Raw genomic sequence first — 24,692 nt, 5'->3', positions numbered from 1 at the left:
GGGGGGGGGGGTGGCTTAACCCCCCCCCCCCCCGAAAATTTTTTACCGCCCCCCCCCCGAACGAAATGGAATTTATATAATTTATATAGAAAATATATACTTTTAACAGTGTCCGCCCCCCCCCCCCCCGAAGAAAGTTTACCGCCCCCCCCGAAGATTTCAAGTGTCCCCCCCCCCCCGGAGAAAAAAGTCTGGAAGAAACACTGAACCAGTTGACACGTAACGCTAAATTATGATGGAGGCGTGGTCGAGTCGGCTAAAAGCTCATGGTTGATAAATTCGAACAAAGTCACGAGTTTAAACCCACTGGCAGATAAATCTCGATCCCCTTCAACACTAATAATTAAGAACGAAGAAGAAGAAAAGAAGACACATATATTATTAAAATTATTATTTGATTATATTTATTATGAATTAGCATATAAGGATAGTCTTTTTAAAGGCATGAAACCATTTTACCAAATAAAATCAGTAAATTAATTTTTTTTTAAATTGTAAAAAAAGAAAAAAAAGATTTTTGTTTTCATTTTCATTTTTAACTTGTCATTATCAATTTAAAAATTATTATTATATTACGAGAAAAATGGAGGAAGGATACAACGGGCGCTAGGTTGATATTGCTGTCTATTTTCTCGGTACTTTAATTTATACAAAATATAGTCATAGGCTTATTCCTAAACCATGCACCTAATCTCATTCATGACAAAAGTCGCACTTAGAGTTTCTTTCAGGCAACTCTACTTGGGAGGAGGGGGCTTCGCCTCCCTCCCCCCCCCTCACACACACACACTCCAAAACATGTCTACCGTCCCATTCAACGAAATATAATTATATACTTTTTCCAGTGTCCTCCCCCTTCCAGAAAATTCTACCCCCGCCCCCGAAAATTTCAAATACCCACACCCCTCTCCGGGGAGGAAAAAGTCTGAAAGAAACACTGGTCGCATTTGTAGATCATACAAACTATAGGAAGAATCTGGGCGGGGCTTCGCCCCTACCGGAAGAGATGCTTGAAAAAAAAAAAACTGCACGCTACACACTTTTTAGATTAGAAAAAATTCCCCCCTCCGGGTAGGAAAAAGTCTGAAAGAAACACTGGTGTCGCACTTAGCCACTACCCGAAGAATTGCATTAAAGAAATTGCAAGAAAACCACTTTTTAGATTAGACACATTAATTAGGCGGTAATTTTATTACAGAGTATCGATGAAGAAATTTCTTTTGAGTTGGGGAGGGGGGGGGGGCTCAGAAGTTCTTACGCGGGAGTGGGGCTTCGCCCCTACCCGAAGATTTGTATGAATGAAACTCTTCACGCAAACCACTTTTAAGATTAGACAAAATTGCCTTTTTATTCAATGTTTACTCGAGAATCAATGACGTCATTTTACTGTGTGCACTCTCCGGCTTGATATTATTTTCTACTATATGACGTCATATTTCGCTTTCGTTTAAGTATGCATGTTTTTAAATTGCTTGTGTTTTCTCTATAGCGTTCTTGTCAGATACAATGATAGATAGATACATAGACAGACAGCGAAACTATTATTATAGATATTTATTATTTTTTATTGCATACGTCTTAATAAAAATATGAAAATAATTCACGAAAAATCTTTTTGATTTTATTTTCTTTGTAAGGACAAAGGTTTACGATGATTCTTGCATACAGCAATATTATTTTTTTTTAAAACTGGTCAAAATTAAAATATTTTTAAAAATCAATAAATAAAATTAAAACAATCGCTGAAAAGCTTTTTGATTTCATTTCACTGTAGTAGAACGAGAAACAGCCCAGCCCAGAGATTTAATAGCAATGGTGAACATTCTAAGCTGACTTCCCTGTTCTGTTGAATATAAAACAAATCCAACTGATATTATATTTTTTCTAATTTAAAAAAACATATTTTCAAAAATTAAATAAATAATTGCAATTCTCTTGAGCTAATAATTTTTAAATAAAGACTGAAATCGTTTCGGCTCAAAATATTATTTTGTGAAAATTTTTTAGTATGAGCTTCAAAGACCTTCTAATAGATATCTCACTACAATTCTGGACCAATTGATATTACATCTAGCAGAAATTCTAAAATATTTTGAAAACGTTTTTATATAATATCAGTTTGATTGTAATGTTTACATTGAACTCTAAAAATTGCCTAAATCCTCACCTCCTTTTCTTAAGGATAACTATGATGACGACTAGGATGAGAAGTAACCCAAAAACAGCACAACCAACGCTGATGGCAATGATGGCTTCATTAGACAAGCCTTCCTTGCATGCTGAATCTACAAGAAGATAGAAACAGATGAATATGTTCCTTTTTTATATTGTTTAGCTAAATTTTTACATACATATTATGCGAACCAAAATAATGCAAACATATAATACTATTCAAACATATATGTCTGTATTCTTATGTACATTGAAATCGCTTTTTTTTAATCTTCTAAAGATATAATTTTATAATACTAACACTGTTTGTGATACTAAACAAAAGTGTTACCAGTTTTCCTGGTCCATACAGTGTTGCTGCTATCAAGATTACAGATGTTGCAAGAATCCACAGAGTCTTCTTGCTGTTGTAAGTAACATTGTCCTTCTATCACACACACATTTGTCTAGGTTTTGGAATTTGCATAATTACACATTTTGTTAATATTAAAAATACGGTTATGTTCATAAACAGAAATCACATATAAATTAATTAGTATATTTGGACGTGAACGCGAAAAGATGACGTAATGCAAATTCAAAATGCCTATAACATTTTATAGAATATAAAATATTTTATAGAAGCTTTCAAACTCTGACCTTAGAGGGAACAATATTTGGCCAGATATAATAAATTCATTGCCAAAGATAAAAGCCACAAATAGCATGTTAAAAAGATTCCAAAGAACGACAGTATAGGTTATCATTGTTGGAATTCTGAATTTTATATAGTATTTATGTTTTTTTTGTTAACTTACAATCATGTGACAGTCTACATTAGTTTTGTTGTCATTGATGACACACGTCTGACAGCTGGAGTTGTGGACAACATGAAGGTAAACATTTTCACTCTGATGTACGCCATCGTTTGTGACGGTGATGTAGGCACTGCGTCGTGTAGGGAGTGTACATCCAACTTGGTACATGCTGATGTACTCTGCTCTCACTACAGCACTGCTCTCTGTTTTTCTTGCACGTGTATTCACCTGTAGTTGAAAAAAATGCAATTATTTATATTATCAGTGTTCTGAAATTAATTGACAAATAGTAAATACCAGTTTTTCTCAAAACTTTTTGAAAAAAAGGTATTAAAATGTTCCTTTATTTTTCTACAGCATGAGCCCATGTGTAATAGAATAAGCTGAAGTCTATTTTGTCTGGCCATGGGTCGCTAGTTCGAATAGTTTTTTTAACTTGTTTTTTTCTTACCGCAGCAAAGTTTATATGGCAAGCAAGATTATCAGAAGATGTGAAAAAATCCCCATCTATCCTGACTGTTTCACAAGAAGATTCTTGAATATTACAAGTTTTCTCTGCTCCAAAAATTAGTGGCACAGTGTTGGGTCCAAACTGGCAACTTTCACCAAAGTAGCCGTTCTTACATCTGCAATAAGCTAAAAAGAAAAACAATATACCTTAATTTAACCACAAGAAAATTAAGTCCACATTAAATTTAATTCTTATTTCCAATAATGCTATTTCGAATGTTTTTTTTAAATTTTATTTTATTTAACTATCTCTCAACTGACCATAATTAAATAAACATTGGTCTTACAGTTGAGACATTGTCCGTTGTCCCCACAGTCCCTGACACACAGCTGGGTGACAATGGCTTGAGGAAGTACAGGTTCACCAGGTGTTTCACCTTCACCTGTCCATGAACTTTGGTTTTGTTCAACTCGTGTGATACACTCCATTGCCAGACTGCTGAGATGTGACAAAGTCCAATCAAAAAAACCTGTTTTCTGAACAAATGATATTTATTAAAATACAATTAAAATTTTACCTAAACTTATTTTTTTATTTGGCAGTTACAGTGAATTACTAATTTAACTTTAAAAATTAGTTTAAAGTAAAGAAATGTATTTTTTACCACCAGATCATAAGCACAGTTGGTGACACTCTGTTGAACTCTGTCAGCCGAAAGTTGATTTGTGCAAGCTTTGACTGTACTGCTATTCTTCAAGTAATCTGAACAGTTTCTCTCGGCTTCTGCTAATGTGTAGTTAACTATATGTGTGTTCTATGGATGGATAGCATACATTTTGATTTAAATAAAACATTTTATTTTATCTTAAAATATTACTGTATTAAAATCTGCATTAATTAATTATAGTTTTTAAGTATTATTTTTAAAGACAAATACAATCTTTTGTTTCACTAAAATTATACAAAAATACATTTTTAAAATTTTAATTGTTTACATTTAAATATTCTCCTTTTACATGATTCAGTAAATCAAAACAAAAACATTTCAAGAATAGTTTGACTAGTACCTTTTTGTTTATAAAAACAACTGGTTCTTAATAAATGCAGCTAACCTTTTTAAAACTATTCTTAATACAAGGATTCGTAAATAAATAGCTTTATAAGTTATTCAAAAACAAAAAAAAATGTCCCCTGTGCTTACCAATAACAATGTTTTTTTTAGAAAAAATTAAGATGAGGGTCTATACAAATTTGAGCCATTTAGAAAATGCTCCCAATATACATTATATACCTTATTAAAATATATATTCTTAAAGGAAGGCATCCAATTACTGCAAGTATATTCCAAAATAAGTACAAGTCTATGAACCAAAATGCAGTTATTGTAATTTATCTATTCTAAATTGGCCCTATTAATTTCCGTCGTATAGAAAAAAAGAAACTTGGAAACTTCGAAAATGTATTTAGTGTTATTAAAAAAGATATGGAGATGCAATAGACAACAAAACAGCTGACCCAAACAGCGGTGTTAACAACTTGTCTTCTTTTCCTAGATGAACCTGGTGTAGGACTGGGTACTGGGGCACTGCTGCTACTTTCTGTTGACATGGACTGCCGTATAAGGGCACCTGTTATATCATTATCTAGAAGTGAAATAAAATTGAAAACATAAATTAGGAATATTTAATTGTTTAAGGTTACTTTATTACCTGTTATTTAGAACATGCAAGAAAATATTATTCATTTGCAGATATACATCCAAAAATATCTATGCCAGGTTTAGTCATACTTATAACATTAGTTTAGGACACTCAAGAAATATTTTTTACTATCTGATGAACATCTAGAAACATCCAGTCCTGGTTTAGAGATGGGTGTAAAGCCTTGGGTACAGCTGCTGTATGTAGCTGGTTCAGGATCTTGTTGTGATGGTACCACTGGTACACCAGAGTAGATGGTTGCACTGGCTCTGATAAACATATTTTATAACACTTCATCTATTCGACTGGGTATAATTAATTTTTTTTGCAAAACATTATGTTATTTTAAAGAAATAAGAAATCGATTAGGCAAAAAATATATAGATTAACCTCCAGTTTAGATTAAACGTGTTTTCACCCATACTGTTCATATCATCATCTGTTCTACCATTAAAATTACCACATAGACCTGTGAATACAAATTACATATTTTAAATTACCGCAACAAAAAATATTTGTCATCAAATTTTGCAATTTTTGTGTTAGAAATTAAACAGTTTCAAATAATAGTGTAAACACTTTATTCATGATTTAAAGTATTGAATGTATAGCTAAGATATTTAACTAAGCCTTTTTATTATTGGTTGCTGTAACTATACTTTATTGTTTTGTGTACGAGTAGTTAGACCATGGCACAACCCAATCTTGAGGACCAGAGCACAACGCTTACTCTGGCCCCCTATCCACACGACCAGGGCACAAAGCTTACTCTGGCCCCTATCTACAGGACTAGCAATAGCAATATTAACAAAGGTACAGAATATAGTCGAAGTAGAGACAGAACACTCAAACCCGAACCTAATAAAACCAAGCGGCACCAAATCGCCACGCCTTTCATGGATCAAGTCAGAAGTGTAGCCACTTCTGCCAATCAGCTCTACATAAATAGAGCTTTCAATGCAGACCACTATCATAGAAGATGCGGGCAAGCTTGAACTCAGACCCCGAAGGTTCTGACACAGGACCAGGGCACAACGTTTACTTTGGCCTCTACCCACATGGATCTATCCAGCATGGTTAAACCTGCCAGTAACATGAGGCTCCCACCGAATAGCTCTGGGTGCTACTAGTGCAAACAGGCCATCATACCACTTCAAGGCGGGGTGTCATCAGGATGCTATATGGAGCAGAAAAATAATGGAGATTCTCCAAGCCATGCACAGACAGATATTGACTTTCATGAAGAAATGATTCAAACAAATTCTAAAATTGAGGTGGCATGAGAATAAAGACCAATGGAGATGAACAAGTCAGGAAGATAAATGAAGTGTTTCTGAGTGGAAAACACACTGCGAAAGGTTCACTCAAATGTGACACGCCAGGCGCTTGAGCGGAACCTCGAAGGAAAGCGAAAGAGAGCGCCCAGAGTCTTCTTTAAGGACTGAAGACAGCAGGGATGTCTTGAGATGTTATAAAAATAGTAGCGGACTGTGGAACGTTATGATTCAAGTAGTCAAGTAAGTCAGATTTTAATTTAAAAAAAAAAAACATTAATTATAATCATGACAACATCAGTTAAGTTAAAACAAAAAACTGACTCTGTGTTAAATTAAAATGTGTATCACCTTCTGTTTGTTTAAAGTCAGACGGTGAAGCTTTAATAAAGATGTTCATGAAGTTCAACTGACTTGGCATCACAGACACAACAGTTCCTGTTGGTAGAAGTACCTGAAGCACATGCTAACCAATTAATGCAAAGTCTAAACATATTTAGATAAAAAAATAATTATGTGCAATTTTACTAAATTACCTGAATTTTTTTATTATAGATTGCGTATTGTAATTTTATAAATACTGAAATTAATCATGATTTAAATAAATCTAATAATAGCCTACATCGAACTGTTGACCTCCACCAAGTTGTTTTATCTGAGTTCCAGGAGTTAGCTCGCCATTGCGAAAAATCTGGACATCAAGAGCTGCAGCATCTGAGCGTTGCTTACCTTGCCTTGTATCACAGGAACTAAAGTCCAAAAAATTATAAAATGTAATTTGTATTTAATCGAGTGTCGAATCTGCTTTGATTAATTTAAACAACTTTGCTGGGTAGATGTTCATCTATTTACCTGGGTATAGTTACTTATTTTGGTCATTATTTTATAGCCTTTAGCTGAGGTTTTATTTCCATTAACCTCAAATATAGGTTAAGCATGACTCCACCCCTATTGCTCATAGCATCAAATTTATTTATTACCATGTATACATAATTACGTGTTTGCACACGAAAATATTATTATTTCATTATAATTTTTTTTAAATATTTTTTTCCCTAGATCTGTCTTGTATTTATAGATTATAAAAAAAGTTTAAAATAACAAGTTTATGAGGTGGATTGGAGTTGTTCTATTATAACACACTGACGAGAAGCCATGCTGTTTGTATATATATTTTATTGGGCCTTCGACTACATGATGGAGACCGGAACAGGAAGTAACAATAGATAAATACAAGGGACATCACTCAATAACAACATTATAAATATAACTAATACAAGAAGAGTGAGTTCCCCTGACCTCACAAATCCCAATATATTACATCCCTTTACCCTTAGTAAACACAACACATCTCTCAATAGAACAATTGACAGTATCTTAAAATCACCAATATATTGCAACATGAACATTATGGTAGATTACATCCTTACAAACAATGCACAATATGTTACAACATAATTAAGATACAACACAATGATGTCAAAGTCCTTTTGACCTTTAAAATCATAGGTCTAACTTATTTGGGACTTTGATTGTCCTGTTTGACCTTCTCAGTGGCTTTTGATTTGGTGACTCAAGATTCTGACCATATGGATTCTCTATCTCAGGAGGTCTAGGATTTAAATCATTAACTCCAGAATTTACATTTTCTGACTCCAGACTACTTGGTTCACTCATATCAACAGAACTTGGTTGTGGAACAAACTGAGTTGGTGTGAACTGTTCAGATTTGGTGGGATTGACAGATTCACACTTATTATCTGCACAAGTTATTTTTAACTGGTCTGCATGTCTACGGACAATAAGTCCATCATTTGTTTTTACTTTATAAGACACAGGTCCTGTACATTGAACAATTTGACCTGGTATCCATTTTTCCTTTCTCCCATAATTTCTTAGATACACATTATCATTAACACCAAATTCTCTTTCAATGAATGTTTGTCATGATTTAATGGAACTATTTTTGAATTGGCATCTGAAAGTATTATGCTATTATTCAGATCCTTAATTGACATAGATTTCTTTGATAGATCAATTTTCTCAGGTAATCTGATAGTGCTTGTTGGTAACCAAAAATACTGTTTAAAAGTAATATCCTGGACCATATCAATTTGCAACTGTGATCCAGTATTTGAAGTGGGTGTATTAAATTGCAAAAATCTTTTTTTTTCTTTTGATGTTACCCTTTTAGTTTCTGTAAGTGCTAATGATGTTAGCAAAGTTGTTTGATGATCACATTCCTTCTTACTAATGTATTCTCTTTAAAAGCATTTGAAATTGCCATATCACCATAATCATTTATCAAGTTACAAATACTTTGTTTAGGCAACTCTGACTGATAATGGACTGCATCTTCTCCATCTTTTAGACTTAATTCCATTTTTCTTATTGTATATGGCCTTAAGTCATCATTCACTGACTCTTCAGGCCAACCATTCTTACAGTACTCATATACTTTTATTAAGCACTCATCTTTTTGTGTTTCTCTTTTAATATCATTCACATTTATATTGGAGTTATCCATGATAGTGAAGAAAACAAATACATCTTCTGGTACATAGCTAAGGCTTTGGTTTTTTAAAGGTAATCTACTAAGACTATCTGCACTATTCTCAGATCCAGGTTTGTATTTCAATTCATAATTGTATGCAGTTAGTGCGATAGCCCATCTTTGAATTCTTGGTGAGGCATGCTCAGGTAGGGTTTTGTTTTCTCCAAATAAACCTAGCAATGGTTTATGATCTGTAAAGATGGTGAACTTCCTACCAAACAGAAACTTATGAAATTTCTTAACACCAAAAATGATGCCTAAGCCTTCCCTATCTAACTGAGAATAATTTTTCTCAGCTTGGTTCAAAGATCTACTGGCAAAAGCAATGGGTCTGTCACCCTTTTCATCTATGTGGGATAAGACTGCTCCTACACCATCTGGTGAAGCATCACATGTTAAAATAAGTCTTTTCCCTGGGTCATAGTGAGTTAGTAAGGTGTCAGAAGACAAAGCTTCTTTTGCTGTATTAAAAGCAGCTTCTTGTTGTTTACCCCAGTGCCAAGTTGCATTTTTCTGTAGCAGCTTGTACAGTGGTGATAGTTTACCAGACAGATTCCCTATGAACTTTGCATAGTAATTTATCAAGCCCAAAAAAGCTCTTAGTTGTTGGGTATCTTCAGGTTTGGGTGCTTCTTTAATGGCTTTTGTTTTCTCAGGTTGAGGTCTGATACCTTGCTTGCTTAATATATAACCAAGAAAACTAATTTCTGTCAGCATGAATTGACATTTATCTTTGTTTATCTTTAAACCTTTTTCACCAACTATTTTCAAGACTTTATCAAGTGTTTTAAGATGTTCAGTGTCATTCTTACCAGTTATGTACACATTGTCAAAGTAAACACAAACATTTGGAATATCCTTAAAAATACTGTCCAAGACAGCTTGGAAAATTCCAGGGCTAGATGATATGCCAAAACATAGTCTTTCATATTGGTAGAGTTCTTTATGAGTGTTTATTGTCGTATAGACTTTTGAATCTGGATGCAGTTCTAGTTGAGTGTAAGCATGACTAAAGTCTAATTCAGTGAATTTGTCTCCTCCTGCCAAATTCAAAGAAATTTCCTCAATGTTAGGAATAGGGTACCTATTTAGCTCTATTTGTTTATTCAGTGTAGCTTTATAGTCTCCACAAATTCTTATAGAACCATCCTTCTTTAACACTGGCACAATGGGCGTTGCCCAATCGGAATAGTCTACCTTCTTTATGATGCCATTAGATTCCAATCTACTTAGCTCATTTTCAATTTTATTCCTCATTGCATAAGGTGGAACTCTAGATTTGCAGTATCTTGGATTTGTGTCTTTAATGCTTAACTTCACTGTTCTATCATTTAGTAATCCAGGATTACCAAAAACACTTTCATTTTCAGATATAACTTTATCTATTGAAGTAAGACTAGATTCTCTTGCATTGTTCAATGAACATATACTCTCCCAATATAACTTAAGATCACTTAACCAGTTCCTACCTAGTAATGGTGGTCCATTTCCTTCAACCACAAGAAGAGGAAGTTTAACACTTTGACCATCATAACTTACATGAACCATACACTCTCCTATTACCGGAACATTGTTACCAGTGTATGTTGTTAGACACTTGTGACATGGTTGTAGAGGCACTGATCCTCCTGTGACAGCGTCAAAGTCCTTCTTTGTGATGACTGTTAGAGATGCTCCAGTGTCAAGTTGGAAGCTGATGCTCTTACCGTTGATATTAACTAGTACATTGATGGGAGCATGACTTATTGATTTCACAGAGAACAGGCTGAAATCCGGCTGCGAATCAGTTTGAGCATTTTCACAGGTAGAGTGGTTCATTGGTTGGGTTAGGTAGTCTTGGTGAGAGTTAACATAGTGCTGCCTTTGGTTGCGGTACTGTCTTGACTGGCTAGATTTAGCAACAGACGAAGACTTTGCAAAGCAGGCCTTGGCAATGTGACCTTGCTTAATGCACTTATAACAAGTTGCAGACTTGAACTTGCACCGATGAGATGCATGGGGACCTTTGCATCGATGACATTTTTGATAATTATTACTAGATTTAGATCTAGGCTTTAAACGTGCAGGCTGTTTAGCATAAGTTGAAATGCTCTGATGGGGTTGGTGTTTGTTGACTAACCTGCTGTTTACTGCATGGATCTCTGAAGGCGTTAGAGATTTCGCCGCCTCGGATGACTGCTGGAATGAAGTCGCAAGTTGTATTGCTTTTTCCAATGTGAGATCTGACTCGAGCAGCAACTTTCTTTGAATATCAGGGCTGTTTACACCTGTCACAAACTTTTCACATAGTCTGTCAGACAGCGTGTCTCCGAATTCACAGAATCTACTTAAATGACGTAAAGCAGCAACATATTCTGATATTGACTCGTTTGGTTGACGAGTCCTACTGTCAAATCTAGCTCTACATAGGAACTTTGATGGGGTAGGCGCATGGTGGTCTGTTAGCAATTGGCTCAGCTCGTTAAAGCTCTTGGTAGTTAGACTAGCTGGTGCGCATAAGTCCTTTAATAGCCTAAATTGTTGAGGCCCTATGACTGTTAACAAAACAGCTCTCTTTTTGGCTTCTATCGTCACGTCGTTAGCTTCAAGGTAAAAGCTTAACCTATCTAGATAATCATGAATGATTTCATCATTCGAATCGAATTCTTTTATTTGGCCATACAGCGCCATTATTCTAGAAATACTTAGCCAATATGCTCTAGCAAACCTCTTTTTGAGTAAGTAGGTGCTCTTTCTAGTGGATTATTTATCCTCGTCGCCAATTGAGGTGGATTGGAGTTGTTCTATTATAACACACTGACGAGAAGCCATGCTGTTTGTATATATATATTATTGGGCCTTCGACTACATGATGGAGACCGGAACAGGAAGTAACAATAGATATATACAAGGGACATCACTCAATAACAACATTATAAATATAACTAATACAAGAAGAGTGAGTTCCCCTGACCTCACAAATCCCAATATATTACAGTTTACAACACATTTTTAAATTGAAAACAGCACACTATTCTTTTAGGGAATGCAAGCAGTGAATATGCAATTCTTAATTTATGTTATAATATAAAACTCACGTAAAAACAATGACATCATCCCCTGACTGTATCGCTGCTTTACAGTTACAGGTGGCAGATGGCGATGATAAACATGGTTGGAAGTTTACCTGAACCTGTTAGTTTACATTTAGCTGTTGTAATGTACTCAAATTAATCAAGAAATAAACTGTATTACAATTCTTTTACTGATGTATTAAATACAATTTAAATATTTTAACTTTACAAGTTTGCAAGCGGCCATAATTTTTCCAAACTACTGAACTTTGAAGAAACTAACTATAGTTCTGAATTAGTTTACTTAAATTAAGAAAATGCTAATTTATTTTCTAATGTTAAAATAGGATAAAAATTTCACCTCATAAGGCAGTGTCTTGTGTTTGTAGAGAATGAAGTCACCTGATAGGTGGTTGTCATAATACCTTGGAAAATTAAATATGTAGGTTAAGTCAAAAAAATATTTGTGTTATGACAATAATTATTAATTTCGTTTTCCTATGATGTTACTGTTTATAGAATTTTAACATATTAAATGCCAAAATCTTATTTAAAATAACCAATATAATTGGGAACAGGGCATTACCACCCCCCTCTAAAAATCCCCCCCCGACATTACCCTCTGTTAGGGTGGGGGGGGGGGGGCTAGAGCTAGGGCTACCGGCTAGGGATAGAATTTATTAAATCTATTTATATAATTTATTAAAACTGTTTTGTTTTTTAAAAAAGAAATTACATTTTATCAAAAGTTGCAATATGTGGATCATTGATAGAATAACAGATAGAGGTTCTGTCCTTATCAACAACAGTGGCTTGTATGTCAGCACATTTATCCTGTATTATTTGCTAAAAGAAGAGATAAAAATATATATGTGTCGACTAAGTTAAAGCTAGAATCTACTAACGCGCTGACACAATAACATAGAAAATTTTGCATCATATATATATATATATATATATATATATATATATATATATATATATATATATATATATATATATATATATATATATATATATATATATATATATATATCAGTTTTATCTGTTATTTAAACAAGTGAGGAATTCACACCATTCTCGTTCTGCAAAGATTAAATTTATATATTTGTGTCTTACATCACCACTGAGTTTAATGTAGGTCTGTATGGTTAGAAATCTGTTTCCATCAATGATTCTGTCTTCAGTTGCTTTCACTGGAATAGTGATTCCACCCTTCCAATTATTGGGTGTAAATTTCAGTCGACATGCTTTAGTTTTAAACACAACTTGAGAAATGATTTCAGATTTAGAGCACCTAGAATAAAAGAATAACAATATGGTGACAATATACTGAGTCATCCCTCTTTTACGTTACTTTGGAGAAAAAATTAACTACAATTTTTGCTCTGCCTAATATACAATTCTCAATTACTTGAGTTCATCACTGCCTGGAATAATCTCTATGACGACTTCCACATCACACGTACTTCCTGGTCTACCAGTACAGTAAAGTTCTGGTGGAGCAGTCAGTTTAAAAGCCAGATTTTCAGGAGCTTGACCTTCAACTAATGTTAAGGTAGTTTGTTGTGGACACTGTATTAAATAATACATTAATTTGTAAAAAGCAGAAGAAATACTTCGTGCGTTATTACTACCAAACGTTTGTTATATACATATCCTTCCATTTTTTAATCAAAGTATTTTGTATGTTTAAAAACGTTTCGTTAAAACAAGAACAGTTATATTACTCTACAGATGTAACTTACCATGATAGATGGAGTGATAACATTGCTGCTTTCTTCGTGACAATTCTTTGATCCACTTGTCACATTTTGTACCACAGCCGAACAGTAAATCTGGAAAACAATTGTGAAAAAAATATCTTTCTAAAACACGCTTAGCTGTACATTTCACTACTTCTTTTTAATTTTATATATTTTCTCTTATATCAATCAGAAACACAGTTTTCAAATTTCTTACCCTTTTCTTATACAAAGCTTGCTGAACAACTCTAAATGAAATTAAAACTTCTTTGTCGGAAGAACTAATCTTTTTGTTAACAGTTTGTACTTCTCCCTCTACGTGCAATGTAAACAAGATGTCCACACCTTCTGGTAGAAACTCTGACAGTGAGCAGACGAAATAGCCCTCACCAGATGGTTTGGTCCAGACGTCCAGCATTACGGCAGCAGGTTCTGGCGGACAATCTTTTCTTTCACTTCGTTTTTCCTTGACAGTTTTTACTAATATAAGACAAGTATTCTTTGTTGGGAAAAGGTAATTTTAGATCGTAGGCCTATTTATCTCTACTTCAAAACATGTATATCAAGTACGTATTTGAAATTTTCGGTAATTCATTCCCACTGGTTCAGTTATAATGGTGCGGAGTGTATAAAAAATTGTGTATTTTCTTTCTATGATTGAGGTTTTATTTATAATAATTATTTTTAACTTAACCTAAGACTACGACCAATCTGTGAAAACAGTAAATAGAAACTTACACACAGCAGGAAAAATATCTTCTTTAAGGTCTTCAAGTTGTGTGAAATCTTTGACAGTAAATCTATTTTCAACAACTGGTTTATTGGCGATAACATCCATTTGAGTGGTGTCCCTTAGACCTATGCCAACAACAAAGATGTGAATGCCCTGTGTTCTGGCCGCGTCAGATTCTGACTGAATGATTTGACTGTTGGAAACACCAGTTGTAAGTACTATGGCGATGTTATCAACATCTAAACGATCCCCTTTTGATTCAGTGAACATGTCTGTCCTCATTGTTCTAATGGCATCTGCCGTGTTGGTGTTGTCATTTGGTGGATAGGCTATAGCTTCTATGTCATTGATGATATCATCTTTAGTTCTGTGCTTGTCAAGATGGAACTGGATATGACTGTTACTACTAGTGACAACACCAATCCTAACATTTTCGTTGTAAATATCGTCTTCGTAGATGAAATCTTTGATGAATTTGTTCATCAGATCAAAGTTAGATTTGGACACACTGGAAGTGGCGTCAAGTACAAACACTAGATCAAACCTGGTGTTCACACGTCCTGGTAAGATGAGAAGTCAAAGTGCATAAAAAATATACATTTTATCAGTGGCGGAACTAGAAAAAAAAGGCCTCCCCCGAAGAATTTTTTTTGGGCCCCTATATATATATATATATATATATATATATATATATATATATATACATATATATATATATATATATATATATATATATATATATATATATATATATATATATATATATATATATATATGGACAACAAGGGTCGCTCTAATTTTTTTTTTAAATTTCCATCTGGTACACGAATAAATCAGAGTTTTTCCAACACACAAGCTGGCCCCTTTCAGTTTTCCAACTGAGAAGCACGGACTCTCTAAATCTAGTCCAACACACCAAACTGACGCCGATTTTTGAGGCTTTCATTAAAAACGTTATCAACCGTGTGCCCTATTTTCCAGAAGTTAAATTAAATGTTAATAATGTCGACAGTTCATTTCTTGGATCTTAGGGCGCGGGTTTGTCCACACTACCAACTAGACACGCCAAGGCATGCTGTAAGTCCCTCGGCGACGGCCCAGGTGTCAGGGGAGTCACGGGGCTCTTGGAGTTACCGGTTACATTACTGCACGGTTGATGAGTGCAACACATTGTTTCTTCCGGCAGAGCTCCACCTCCTCCCCTCCCTCGAAAACAGTCTATCTTGGAAGAAACATTGGTGCAACACCTAATTAGATTTAGTCATCGAGTGTTGTAGCGAGACTTATTCCTACTGTTGTAGGAACTTTTAAACGACTGTCTGTGGGGGCCAACCTGCTCATATGTATTGCGCTCAGGATGACACTGCCGCCGGTTGTATTCAAGTAGTAACCACATCCGCTTATGCAGGATCACGGGGCGCTAAATAACTTATTTCCGTTAGGAGTCCCCACTCCAATATGTACAAATGTTAGGCCTATGACCAGGGGCGTAGCGAGGGTGGGGGGCGGGTCCTAGGACCTTTGACCACAGGTGCTTTGACCATAGGGGGTTTGACCATAGGGGGTTTGACCACAGCGGAGCTTTGACCATAGGGGCTTTGACCATAGGGGGTTTGACCACAGCGGGGCTTTGACCATAGCGGTGCTTTGACCATAGGGGGTTTGATCATAGGGGGTTTGACCACATGTGTTTTCTCAGCAGATCGTCTTTGATCACAGGTGGTCTATCAACTGGTGTTTGATCACAAGCGCTGTGTCCGAGGTCTTCGCATCCGTGGTCGTGGCTAAAAGTACAAGCTTGCTTTGTTTCCAGTTGAAACTTGGAATCAAATGCACACGATTGGCGATGGTGTAGCACGAACAAATAACATTTGTGAAGGATGGCATTACAGTCTTCAGTCTCTCCTCCAATGAAGTCACCCAACAATGTGGCGTTTCCTTGAAGGTCTACAGATGGACTGCACACGGCAAAAGACAACTACCTTGCAAGGTGTACGCAGCTGAGAAGCGATACAAGATGCTGCACGAAAAAGTACAACGTGCTGTCCAGACATATGGTCAAACAGATGTACTGACATATTTGCGTGCTATAGCACATCTGTCATTTAATTAACCATTTTATGTATTACATCTTTGACTATATTGTTGGCAAGTTTTGTATCATTTTTTTATCCTTTTATCCTTTATATATGCTATGTATTTTCAAGTACATCTACATTATTTATTTGTGAAACTTGTTATATGTCGCATTATTTGTGTTTCATTTATATTTAAAATAAAATCTATGAGGCCTAGTACCAGCCTTTATGTGGAGACTAAAATATAGCTCTTGTCTTTTTTTTAAATACATGTTAATTTCTATTAACGTACACCCAGGAAACATGTGTAAAATCGTGTTAATTGTATCACACCTATGATCAAAGCCGGACACAGCGCTTGTGATCAAACACCAGTTGGTAGACCACCTGTGATCAAAGACCCTCTGCTGAGAAAACACATGTGGTCAAACCCCCTATGGTCAAACCCCCTATGATCAAACCCCCTATGGTCAAAGCTCCGCTATGGTCAAAGGCCCGCTGTGGTCAAACCCCCTATGGTCAAAGCCCCTATGGTCAAAGCTCCGCTGTGGTCAAACCCCCTATGGTCAAACCCCCTATGGTCAAAGCACCTGTGGTCAAAGGTCCGCGCACCGGGGGGCGGGGGGTGCGGACCGCACCGGGTGACACCATTTAGGAGGGTGACACCAAGGCAAAACATAGCAAAAATATATAGAGAAAAACTTGAGGGGTGGTGCAAATCGAAAGTTTGAGGGGGGGGGGGGGGTGCAAATCAAAAACTTGAGGGGGGTGCAAATCGAAAGTTTGAGGAGGGGGGTGCAAATCGAATACTTGAAAGTTTGTCCCCGGGAAGGGTCGCAACGCCTCTGGGGGGGTGACACCATTAAGTGCCGCACCGGGTGACACCCGACCTCGCTACGCCACTGCCTATGTCAGAAACCTTTGCGGGGCTGTACTCAACAGCTTCCCAAGTTTTCATGGCGATTGGGTGAATGATGCAGTAATGCATAATAGAAAAATGTTTTTCACATGTACAACTGTATGTGGCCAGGTCACGCGTTGGATAACCTTCTGATTTAGGGGAGGAGGTGGCTAACAAAAAGCCAGACCCTTACACACCACCACCTCAATGACGTCATTTATAAATAGTAATTTACTATTAATGATGTTCAATTAATTCTAAACGTTCTAATAAATTTCTAAATAATTATATAAAAAATAATCTTACCTGCCCTGTTTTGTGAATTAGATGTGCCTAATACTATGTAAGTAAATTAATATCTGTTGACTAGATCTAGTGCTGTCTAGTGTCTGACAAAAAGGGGCTGAAGTGGTGAATCGTACGGTTAGGAAGTAGTTCATAAACGATACATTTATCTCCTCGATACTTGTGAGGTTGAGAAAGAGGGATGGGATAGGGGTCGGCTCGGGAAAAAAACTTGAAAGAGACAACAAAACGCCTCGATCTATGTACGTCAGCATTGCCTATTGGAAAACTTACTCAGGGAAGATAATTCCAAGTATAGGCCTTAAAAGTTTACTATGATATTTCTTGTAAAAGCAAAAACAAGTAAATGTATATAAAACTGAAGTTTCTAGTATTATATTATTTTTTTATTATTTGTAGGATACAAGATAGTACAGGATACAAATTCAACCACTATCACAAACACATATTAACATTGAAAAATGTACAGTGGCTTTCGGGTCCCTTACCAATGTCGCAAAGAAGAACCGCGCATCATGAAAGCCCACTTCATATGCAACGGCTTTTCGTGCTATGGACTTTGTTGTTTTTTTTAAAGAATTTTGCCGGCGACAGCGTGTGTTTGATTGTAGGGAAATAGAACTGGGCCTTGACGATGGTTAAAAAATACAACTATAAATAACTGTTTTAAATATGTAAAAAAAATTGTCAATAATTTTTGAACCCCCTTTTTGGTCTCCATCCCCTGCCCCATCCGCCACAGTACACTTTGGAGGATCGGTCAAACAGTTACGTGTCCTCTATTTAGCTATCAAAGGGGGGGGGGCAACGAGTCAAAGAAGTCATTCAAATTTAAAGAGCTGCCTATATTTTACACTGTAGTTTGTGTAATGGATTTTTTTATCTTTTGCGGAAGAGCGTGGTATAGTGACTGTAAAATAAAGATAATCGTACCGCAGCTACAGTGTTTTTCTTTTACAAACCAAATATCAAGGCAAAAATGCACGAAAATTTAATTTGGTCAGCCGTGGGCCCCTAAACGGCCCGACCCCCCCCCCCCCCCCCGCGCATTGCGGGGTCAGGACGGACTGTAGTTCCGCCCCTGTTCATCAGGTAAATGAACAACTACTGACTAGTGTCTTTAACAAAATGTGCAGAAGTGGTCAGTTTACAGTTCAGTAGCTCGTTAATCTATGCATTACATCTTATTGTAAGAGTAAGGGTGTGGTGAGGGGTAGAGAGTTGGGAAGGTTCATTGGAAGGGGACAGGAAAGCGCCGATAAACATCTACATCAATAGTGCCGACTTTTTCCGGTCGCCTAGAAGACCAGGATGGTCGCCGCAACATTTCCCCAGGCTGATTTCAAAGCGTACCGGCAGTCAAATTTCAGATGCTTCGCTGAAGGGAGATAACTTAAACTTTTACAAGTTTATTGATACAGTTGTTAAAGTAAAAATTAACGCAATTATAAATGTATGAGATCGAAATAAATAATTATATTTTTTGTAGAATTCAGGCCAGTAGTTTAAACACACAATCATAGATATGTATTTTAATAGTGTAAACAATATAACAATGCTTTTTTGTTCTCCTAATCGACGCCACAAAAAAAGAACGGTAGGCTACGTCTTTGAAGTTGTCTATATGTCTGGCGGTCTCTCGAGCTATAGTCTGTGCATTTTTCTCAAAGACGTTTGCCGACTATCGTGTTTGTTTGTAACTGTAGAAGAAAGATAACTCGACCTCCACCTAATTTTTTTTTAAATTTTTAAAAATAATTTAGCCGGGATTTTTGGGCCCCCCAATCGGTGTGGCCCCCCCCCCCCCCGCGCTTTGCGGGGTCTGGCGGCACTGTAGTTCAACCACAGAACATAGACCAGTTTCGTTTTTTAAAAGGGCAAACTATCTGATCAATATAGTGACTGACATTCAGAATAAAAATAAAACATTTCAAAAGGAAATTCACTTACTGATCACAACTGGTTTAGGTGTTGTCGGTGCAGGTGTTGGGGCTTCTGTCACATACGAGCCTGGTTATATTAGTCACAAGATCACATTTTGAAAAACATTATTATACAAGATATACGATAATCACGATTAGTGTAGTGGAGTCTTATTGATATTTTATGGACACAGTGTTTAAACCGTAAGTCAAATCACAGTCACGTTATACTCACTATATACTCACCATTGGCATTTGCTGTAGACAAATGCTTTCAAAATGTTTTCTCTATGGCCGTATGTTAATTTTGCTCGATTGTGGTTGAATACTATAAATTGTTGCTGATATGCTCATCTTAACGGTGTTTTTTTTTTTTAAATTTGCGAATTTATTGTGTACTTAATATAATAAACATGTGCTTGTTTGTATTGGTAATCCATAAACCACTTCACGCGTTTTAAACTATCTTTACCTAACTTCACCAGATTCTCACAGTATCTAAAAAAATCCAGCCCCCCCCCCCCTCACAAACACACACAATAATCAAATGCCACACCTCGGTCAACGACTAAGTAATTAAATTACTTGTGTTTAGTTGTTTAAGTTCAGTCCATCTTTTGGAAAGTCTAACAAGATGAGATCTCTTCGTCAACACTCCGTTTTTCTACCACTGGTTTGTATAACCTCTTAACTTGGGTACTGCGCATATTTTAAAAAGTATTACAATATACATTTTGATGTACTTTTTCGACGTATAGGAAAATTAATTATACTTACATATGACGCTAAACAATTTTTGTCTCAGACTTTTAAGTAAAGAATAATTTTCAACTTTAAATCTAAAATCATCTACAGGCGTGCTTGCGATCCTGTTTAATTCTTCCGTGATTCCTGCGCCAACACCAATAGCATAGATCTGAATACCCTGTGCTTTGGCGGCCTCAGCTTCTGGGATTGTTCTGTTGTTGTTGATATTAGACTGACCATCTGTGATGACCACTGCAATGTTGGGGATATTAGGACGATCTCCGTGTGCAGGGCTGAACATTGTCGTCCTCATTGTTTTTAGACCATCAGCAGTGTTGGTACTGCCTGCGATATAAGGGATGGCAGAGATGGCTTGATATATTTCAGCTTTGGTTTTATAGCTATCCAAGTGGAACTGGATTGTATCTACATCACTGAAGATGACGACACCGACCCTGACATTGCTGTTGTCAATGTCGGCCTCAGCGAGCAGGTCTTTCATGAACTCTTTAGCCAGCTTGTAGTCTGATGCTCCAATACTTCCAGACGAGTCCACCACAAAGACCATGTCCATCTTGACGTTCTCACAGCCTGGGATAGAATGACATTGAATGTAGATAAGACATAGTGTGTGTCGAGACATGTGTGTGTTATCATTTTAGCTATACTTAACTGAAAAATGAACAGACCTTCATCTTGTGCCTGGATGTAACAGACAGCAGCAAGTACAAACAACACTGTGTGTAAATTCATTTTCAGTGTGGGGTTTATTTCACCTGCTGGGACATACAGGTTATGTGATTAGTTTTTTACTTTATACGAAGTATAGAGAAAGTCTTGTAATCGTGCAAAAAAAAAAAATGTCCACATTTTTACAAATCTCGATGTTTTACACCTCACTGATACGGAAATAAATAATTTTGCAATCTTGTCCGTATGTCTGTGTGTCTGTCTGTGTGTGTGTCTGTGTGTAAACACGATAACTTGAGTACCGTTACAGCTAGGTTGATGAAATTTCATATATAGGTATTATATCAAAATCGTAGATCCGTATCAACTTTTGAGCGATTTCCGATAAACGGAAGTGGTACTTTTTCTACTTTGAATTTTTCAAAACGCCTATAACTTGAGTACTATTTCAGATAGATAAATGAAGTTTCACATGTAAGTAAAAGATCTAATTCTCTACCTTCTTTCAAATTTTGAGTAATTTCCGTTTACCGGAGGTACTAATTTACGCAATTTCCGATTTCTCAAAAACGCATGTAAATTTATAAAGTACTAATAATATTGCGCACTATTATGCACATTTTGTTTTGGCGTTCGCTTGGTGCGCAATTCATTTTTCTACTAGATTTTATTCTATTTTTAAAAGTTTAAGTAAACAAAAATCATGTCTATATTCCGAGTTGCCATCCCACTTAGTGTTATATTAGAATATTCGAGAAAGTTTAGGGGAGATCACTCCCGGTTTATTTATCTGAGAAATTATGTAAAATTTATACAATGAACACATTTTGTCCAGTATGACAAGTTTGAAACAAATCGATCAATTAGAAGTGGTCAAAATCTCACGAAAAAAGCACAGCAGAGAAAGCAAGTTAAAAAAAACAAAAAAATTATAAAAAGTATAGAATGTGGGTCTGTCTGTCGGTTGGTTGGTTCTTTATATATTACTACACTGTTCATCCGATCACTATGAAATTTTGAGATGTTATTCGGAATACGCTTGGAAAGGTTTCTGCAAAAAAAAAATGAAAATATTTTAGGGTCGACGCCTCGGCAGTGTGCGATTTTTCACTATGTAAGGTATATACAAATATAACACAGTTGTGATTTGGTGCCCAGAGTTCACGAACGGCTATTGCAGCACTTGGTATCCGTTTGTTAGGCTCATGCATAAGGGCAAAGGTACTACCTGATATAACGGTAAAACTGCATCAGGGTCTTTTGCAGGCGCTCCGGTGGCTGAATATCGCTGAGAGCCCTGGGCGACCACGTGAGCTCAATAGCGCCTAATTTCGTTTTAATAATAAGCTATCAACTCTTTTTACACATTAACACTATGGGCTACAATATTTGTTGACTGAATCGATCCTGCTCCACCTCGCAGGGGGTGATTTTGAGTCCAGGCTTTCCCGTGAGCATTATTGCGCCTCCGTTCGTTTTAAAGAGTGCGATACACTATGCATAATATGGGTTATTATAATTGTTTACTTAATAAAAACCAGAAGCGTCCTTCAGCTCCCCAACAGGGGGTATTTGTTGTCCCTGCTCCTCAATGAGCACTATGACACCAACGTCGTATTGAAGAATGCGATAAACTATGGACACGACGGGATACTAAAAGCATTCTCTAAACTGAATCAGGCGCGTCCGCCGGCGCCCATTGTTAAATGACCGGAGCACCTCAGGTTCCCTGTGAGCACTATGGCTCCTAAATTCGTTTTAAAGAGCACCATGCAACGGAGAAACGGTGGCGACATTCAATGACTAAACGGAACCAGGGGCTGTATCCGGTTCTCTTTGGTAGTGTAGGCTTAACCTTTGGCTCCCTAGAGTGCCCTGGGGTAGTCGCTTGTTCTACCTCACTATTACGGAGGATGATTAACTTAAACTCAATGCTTTTCATACACCACACCCTGGTGTGTCTGGGCAATAGTGCGGACAAACCCGCGCCCCAACAACCTTCATCCAAGACATACAGCGCCTACTTTGTTTATATTTTTAAAAACTCAGTTTTAGAAAGCAAGGCGACGGGTCTAAAAACACACAATTGGTATTACGTGAGTTTTTGTTAGAAAAAGTTACATTTCTATAAATAATGATTAGTAACAAGTTTAGAACACCTCGAATGACGCAATATGCATTTAGATGATTCAGTCAGAGGATCGGAAAATTGATCACGCGTCTAAAAATACACAAGTGGTAAAGCATTGATTAAATTATCTTGAAATATTGCGTCAGACTTTCTTCTGAAACAGTAGCAACACTATATATATATATATATATATATATATATATATATATATATATATATATATATATATATATATATATATATAGATATATATAGATATATATAGATATATGTATGATAATAATTCAAGATAAATAAATAAAGAGATAACAAAAATAGAAGAAAAAAAAGGAATAAACAAAAAGTGCAAACCGTCTTCGAGAAGAATTTCTCTAACACTGCTTCTAAAGATATTCAATCTAGTCGAGTCTTTCGACAATTTTTGGTCTTTAAATATTTCTTGATGACGTCAATGACGTAACATTTGTTTAGTGATCGTTAAATCACTCTGAGAATGGAGGGTATTCGTGTGGTTTTTCTATACTGCCGTCAACCAATCGCATCGTTTATAGCTTCCATTTCTTCCGGGTTGTTTTATTCCAGCTCTGAAAATGGTTACAGGATATTTTAAAAATTGAGGTTGCGTGACACTTAAGTATAACGTAGCCTATACGTCAAGGTAAATGTGATTTCAATATGTTTACTTGAAATAAAACGATTTACATTTTGAATCTAAATGGCAATATGTCATACTTTTCTTTCTAAATAAATACAGCAGATCCTCTCTTCAGATATTTTTAAATTTCAAATTTTTTTTAGGAGAGCCATAACATTGTTGAGTTGGGGGTGGGTGGGTGGGGCGAGACGATACTGTTTTTTTTTTTTGGGGGGGGGGGGCGGGGGGGTTGTGTTTAAAGTTATATCCAAAACAAACGATACCATTATTCGTCAAATTCTTTCTTCGCCGTATTTTTTTTTACTATGTCCACTTCCTAACTTGAAAACAACTGCCGATGCAAAAAAAAAAAAAAAAAAAAAAAAAAATTAGAATGTTGTAAAGAAATATGTTAAATTTACAGTTCGTGCTAATTTCATAAAAGTTTATATAACTATAACCACGAACGATTTACTTTAAAATTGGCGGCATAACAACCATGTAGCTATTTCACAGCGAGCCGAACTTTTTAAGTAAATAGAGTTTAAAGTTTCCTTCGGGATCGTACCGCATGCATAGCAGGAAGTTGACATAAGTCATGTCTTTCTAAGGCATTTGTACATGTGAATATAATTTTAGGTGCACTGCTTTAGAAACCCTATGCAAATATTTGAGGGCGGGCAGGTGGGTGGTCACGATTCACATGCACCGATTCGATTTATTTTTGCCACACTCGAGTATTACAACAAAAGGAAGGTCGTGGCGCACCTTTAGGCCAAATTCATTGAAATTTCAATTTTTTTT

General features: G+C 36.1%; 1 protein-coding gene across 2 annotated transcripts; it reads right to left on the bottom strand.

The window, feature by feature from the left end:
* Positions 1–1,663: 1,663 nt before the first annotated feature.
* On the bottom strand, positions 1,664–23,710 carry LOC131956636 (uncharacterized). 2 transcript variants are annotated; one of them, XM_059321164.1, is made up of 24 exons: positions 23,606–23,710; positions 21,123–21,212; positions 20,464–21,024; positions 19,715–19,774; positions 14,485–15,039; positions 13,964–14,226; positions 13,750–13,839; positions 13,416–13,576; positions 13,121–13,298; positions 12,738–12,847; positions 12,363–12,426; positions 12,026–12,120; positions 7,017–7,143; positions 6,746–6,848; positions 5,511–5,589; positions 5,250–5,389; positions 4,936–5,063; positions 4,085–4,234; positions 3,767–3,956; positions 3,421–3,605; positions 2,970–3,197; positions 2,504–2,618; positions 2,168–2,285; positions 1,664–1,843 (listed from the first exon to the last, which is right to left on the bottom strand). In XM_059321164.1, the coding sequence occupies exons 2-24, from the start codon at positions 21,184–21,186 to the stop codon at positions 1,825–1,827; spliced, it is 3,783 nt and encodes a 1,260-aa protein (XP_059177147.1). In that variant the 5' UTR covers positions 21,187–21,212; positions 23,606–23,710; the 3' UTR covers positions 1,664–1,824. The 2 variants fall into 2 exon arrangements, with proteins under 2 accessions (XP_059177147.1, XP_059177145.1); XM_059321162.1 differs by having other exon boundaries at positions 21,123–21,209.
* Positions 23,711–24,692: the final 982 nt, after the last annotated feature.

Source organism: Physella acuta, unplaced genomic scaffold (genome assembly GCF_028476545.2).
Source record: "Physella acuta isolate Inbredline_101_S28 unplaced genomic scaffold, ASM2847654v3 ptg001164l, whole genome shotgun sequence".
NCBI lineage: Eukaryota > Metazoa > Mollusca > Gastropoda > Physidae > Physella > Physella acuta.
This window is presented reverse-complemented; position numbering and strand designations above follow the sequence as displayed.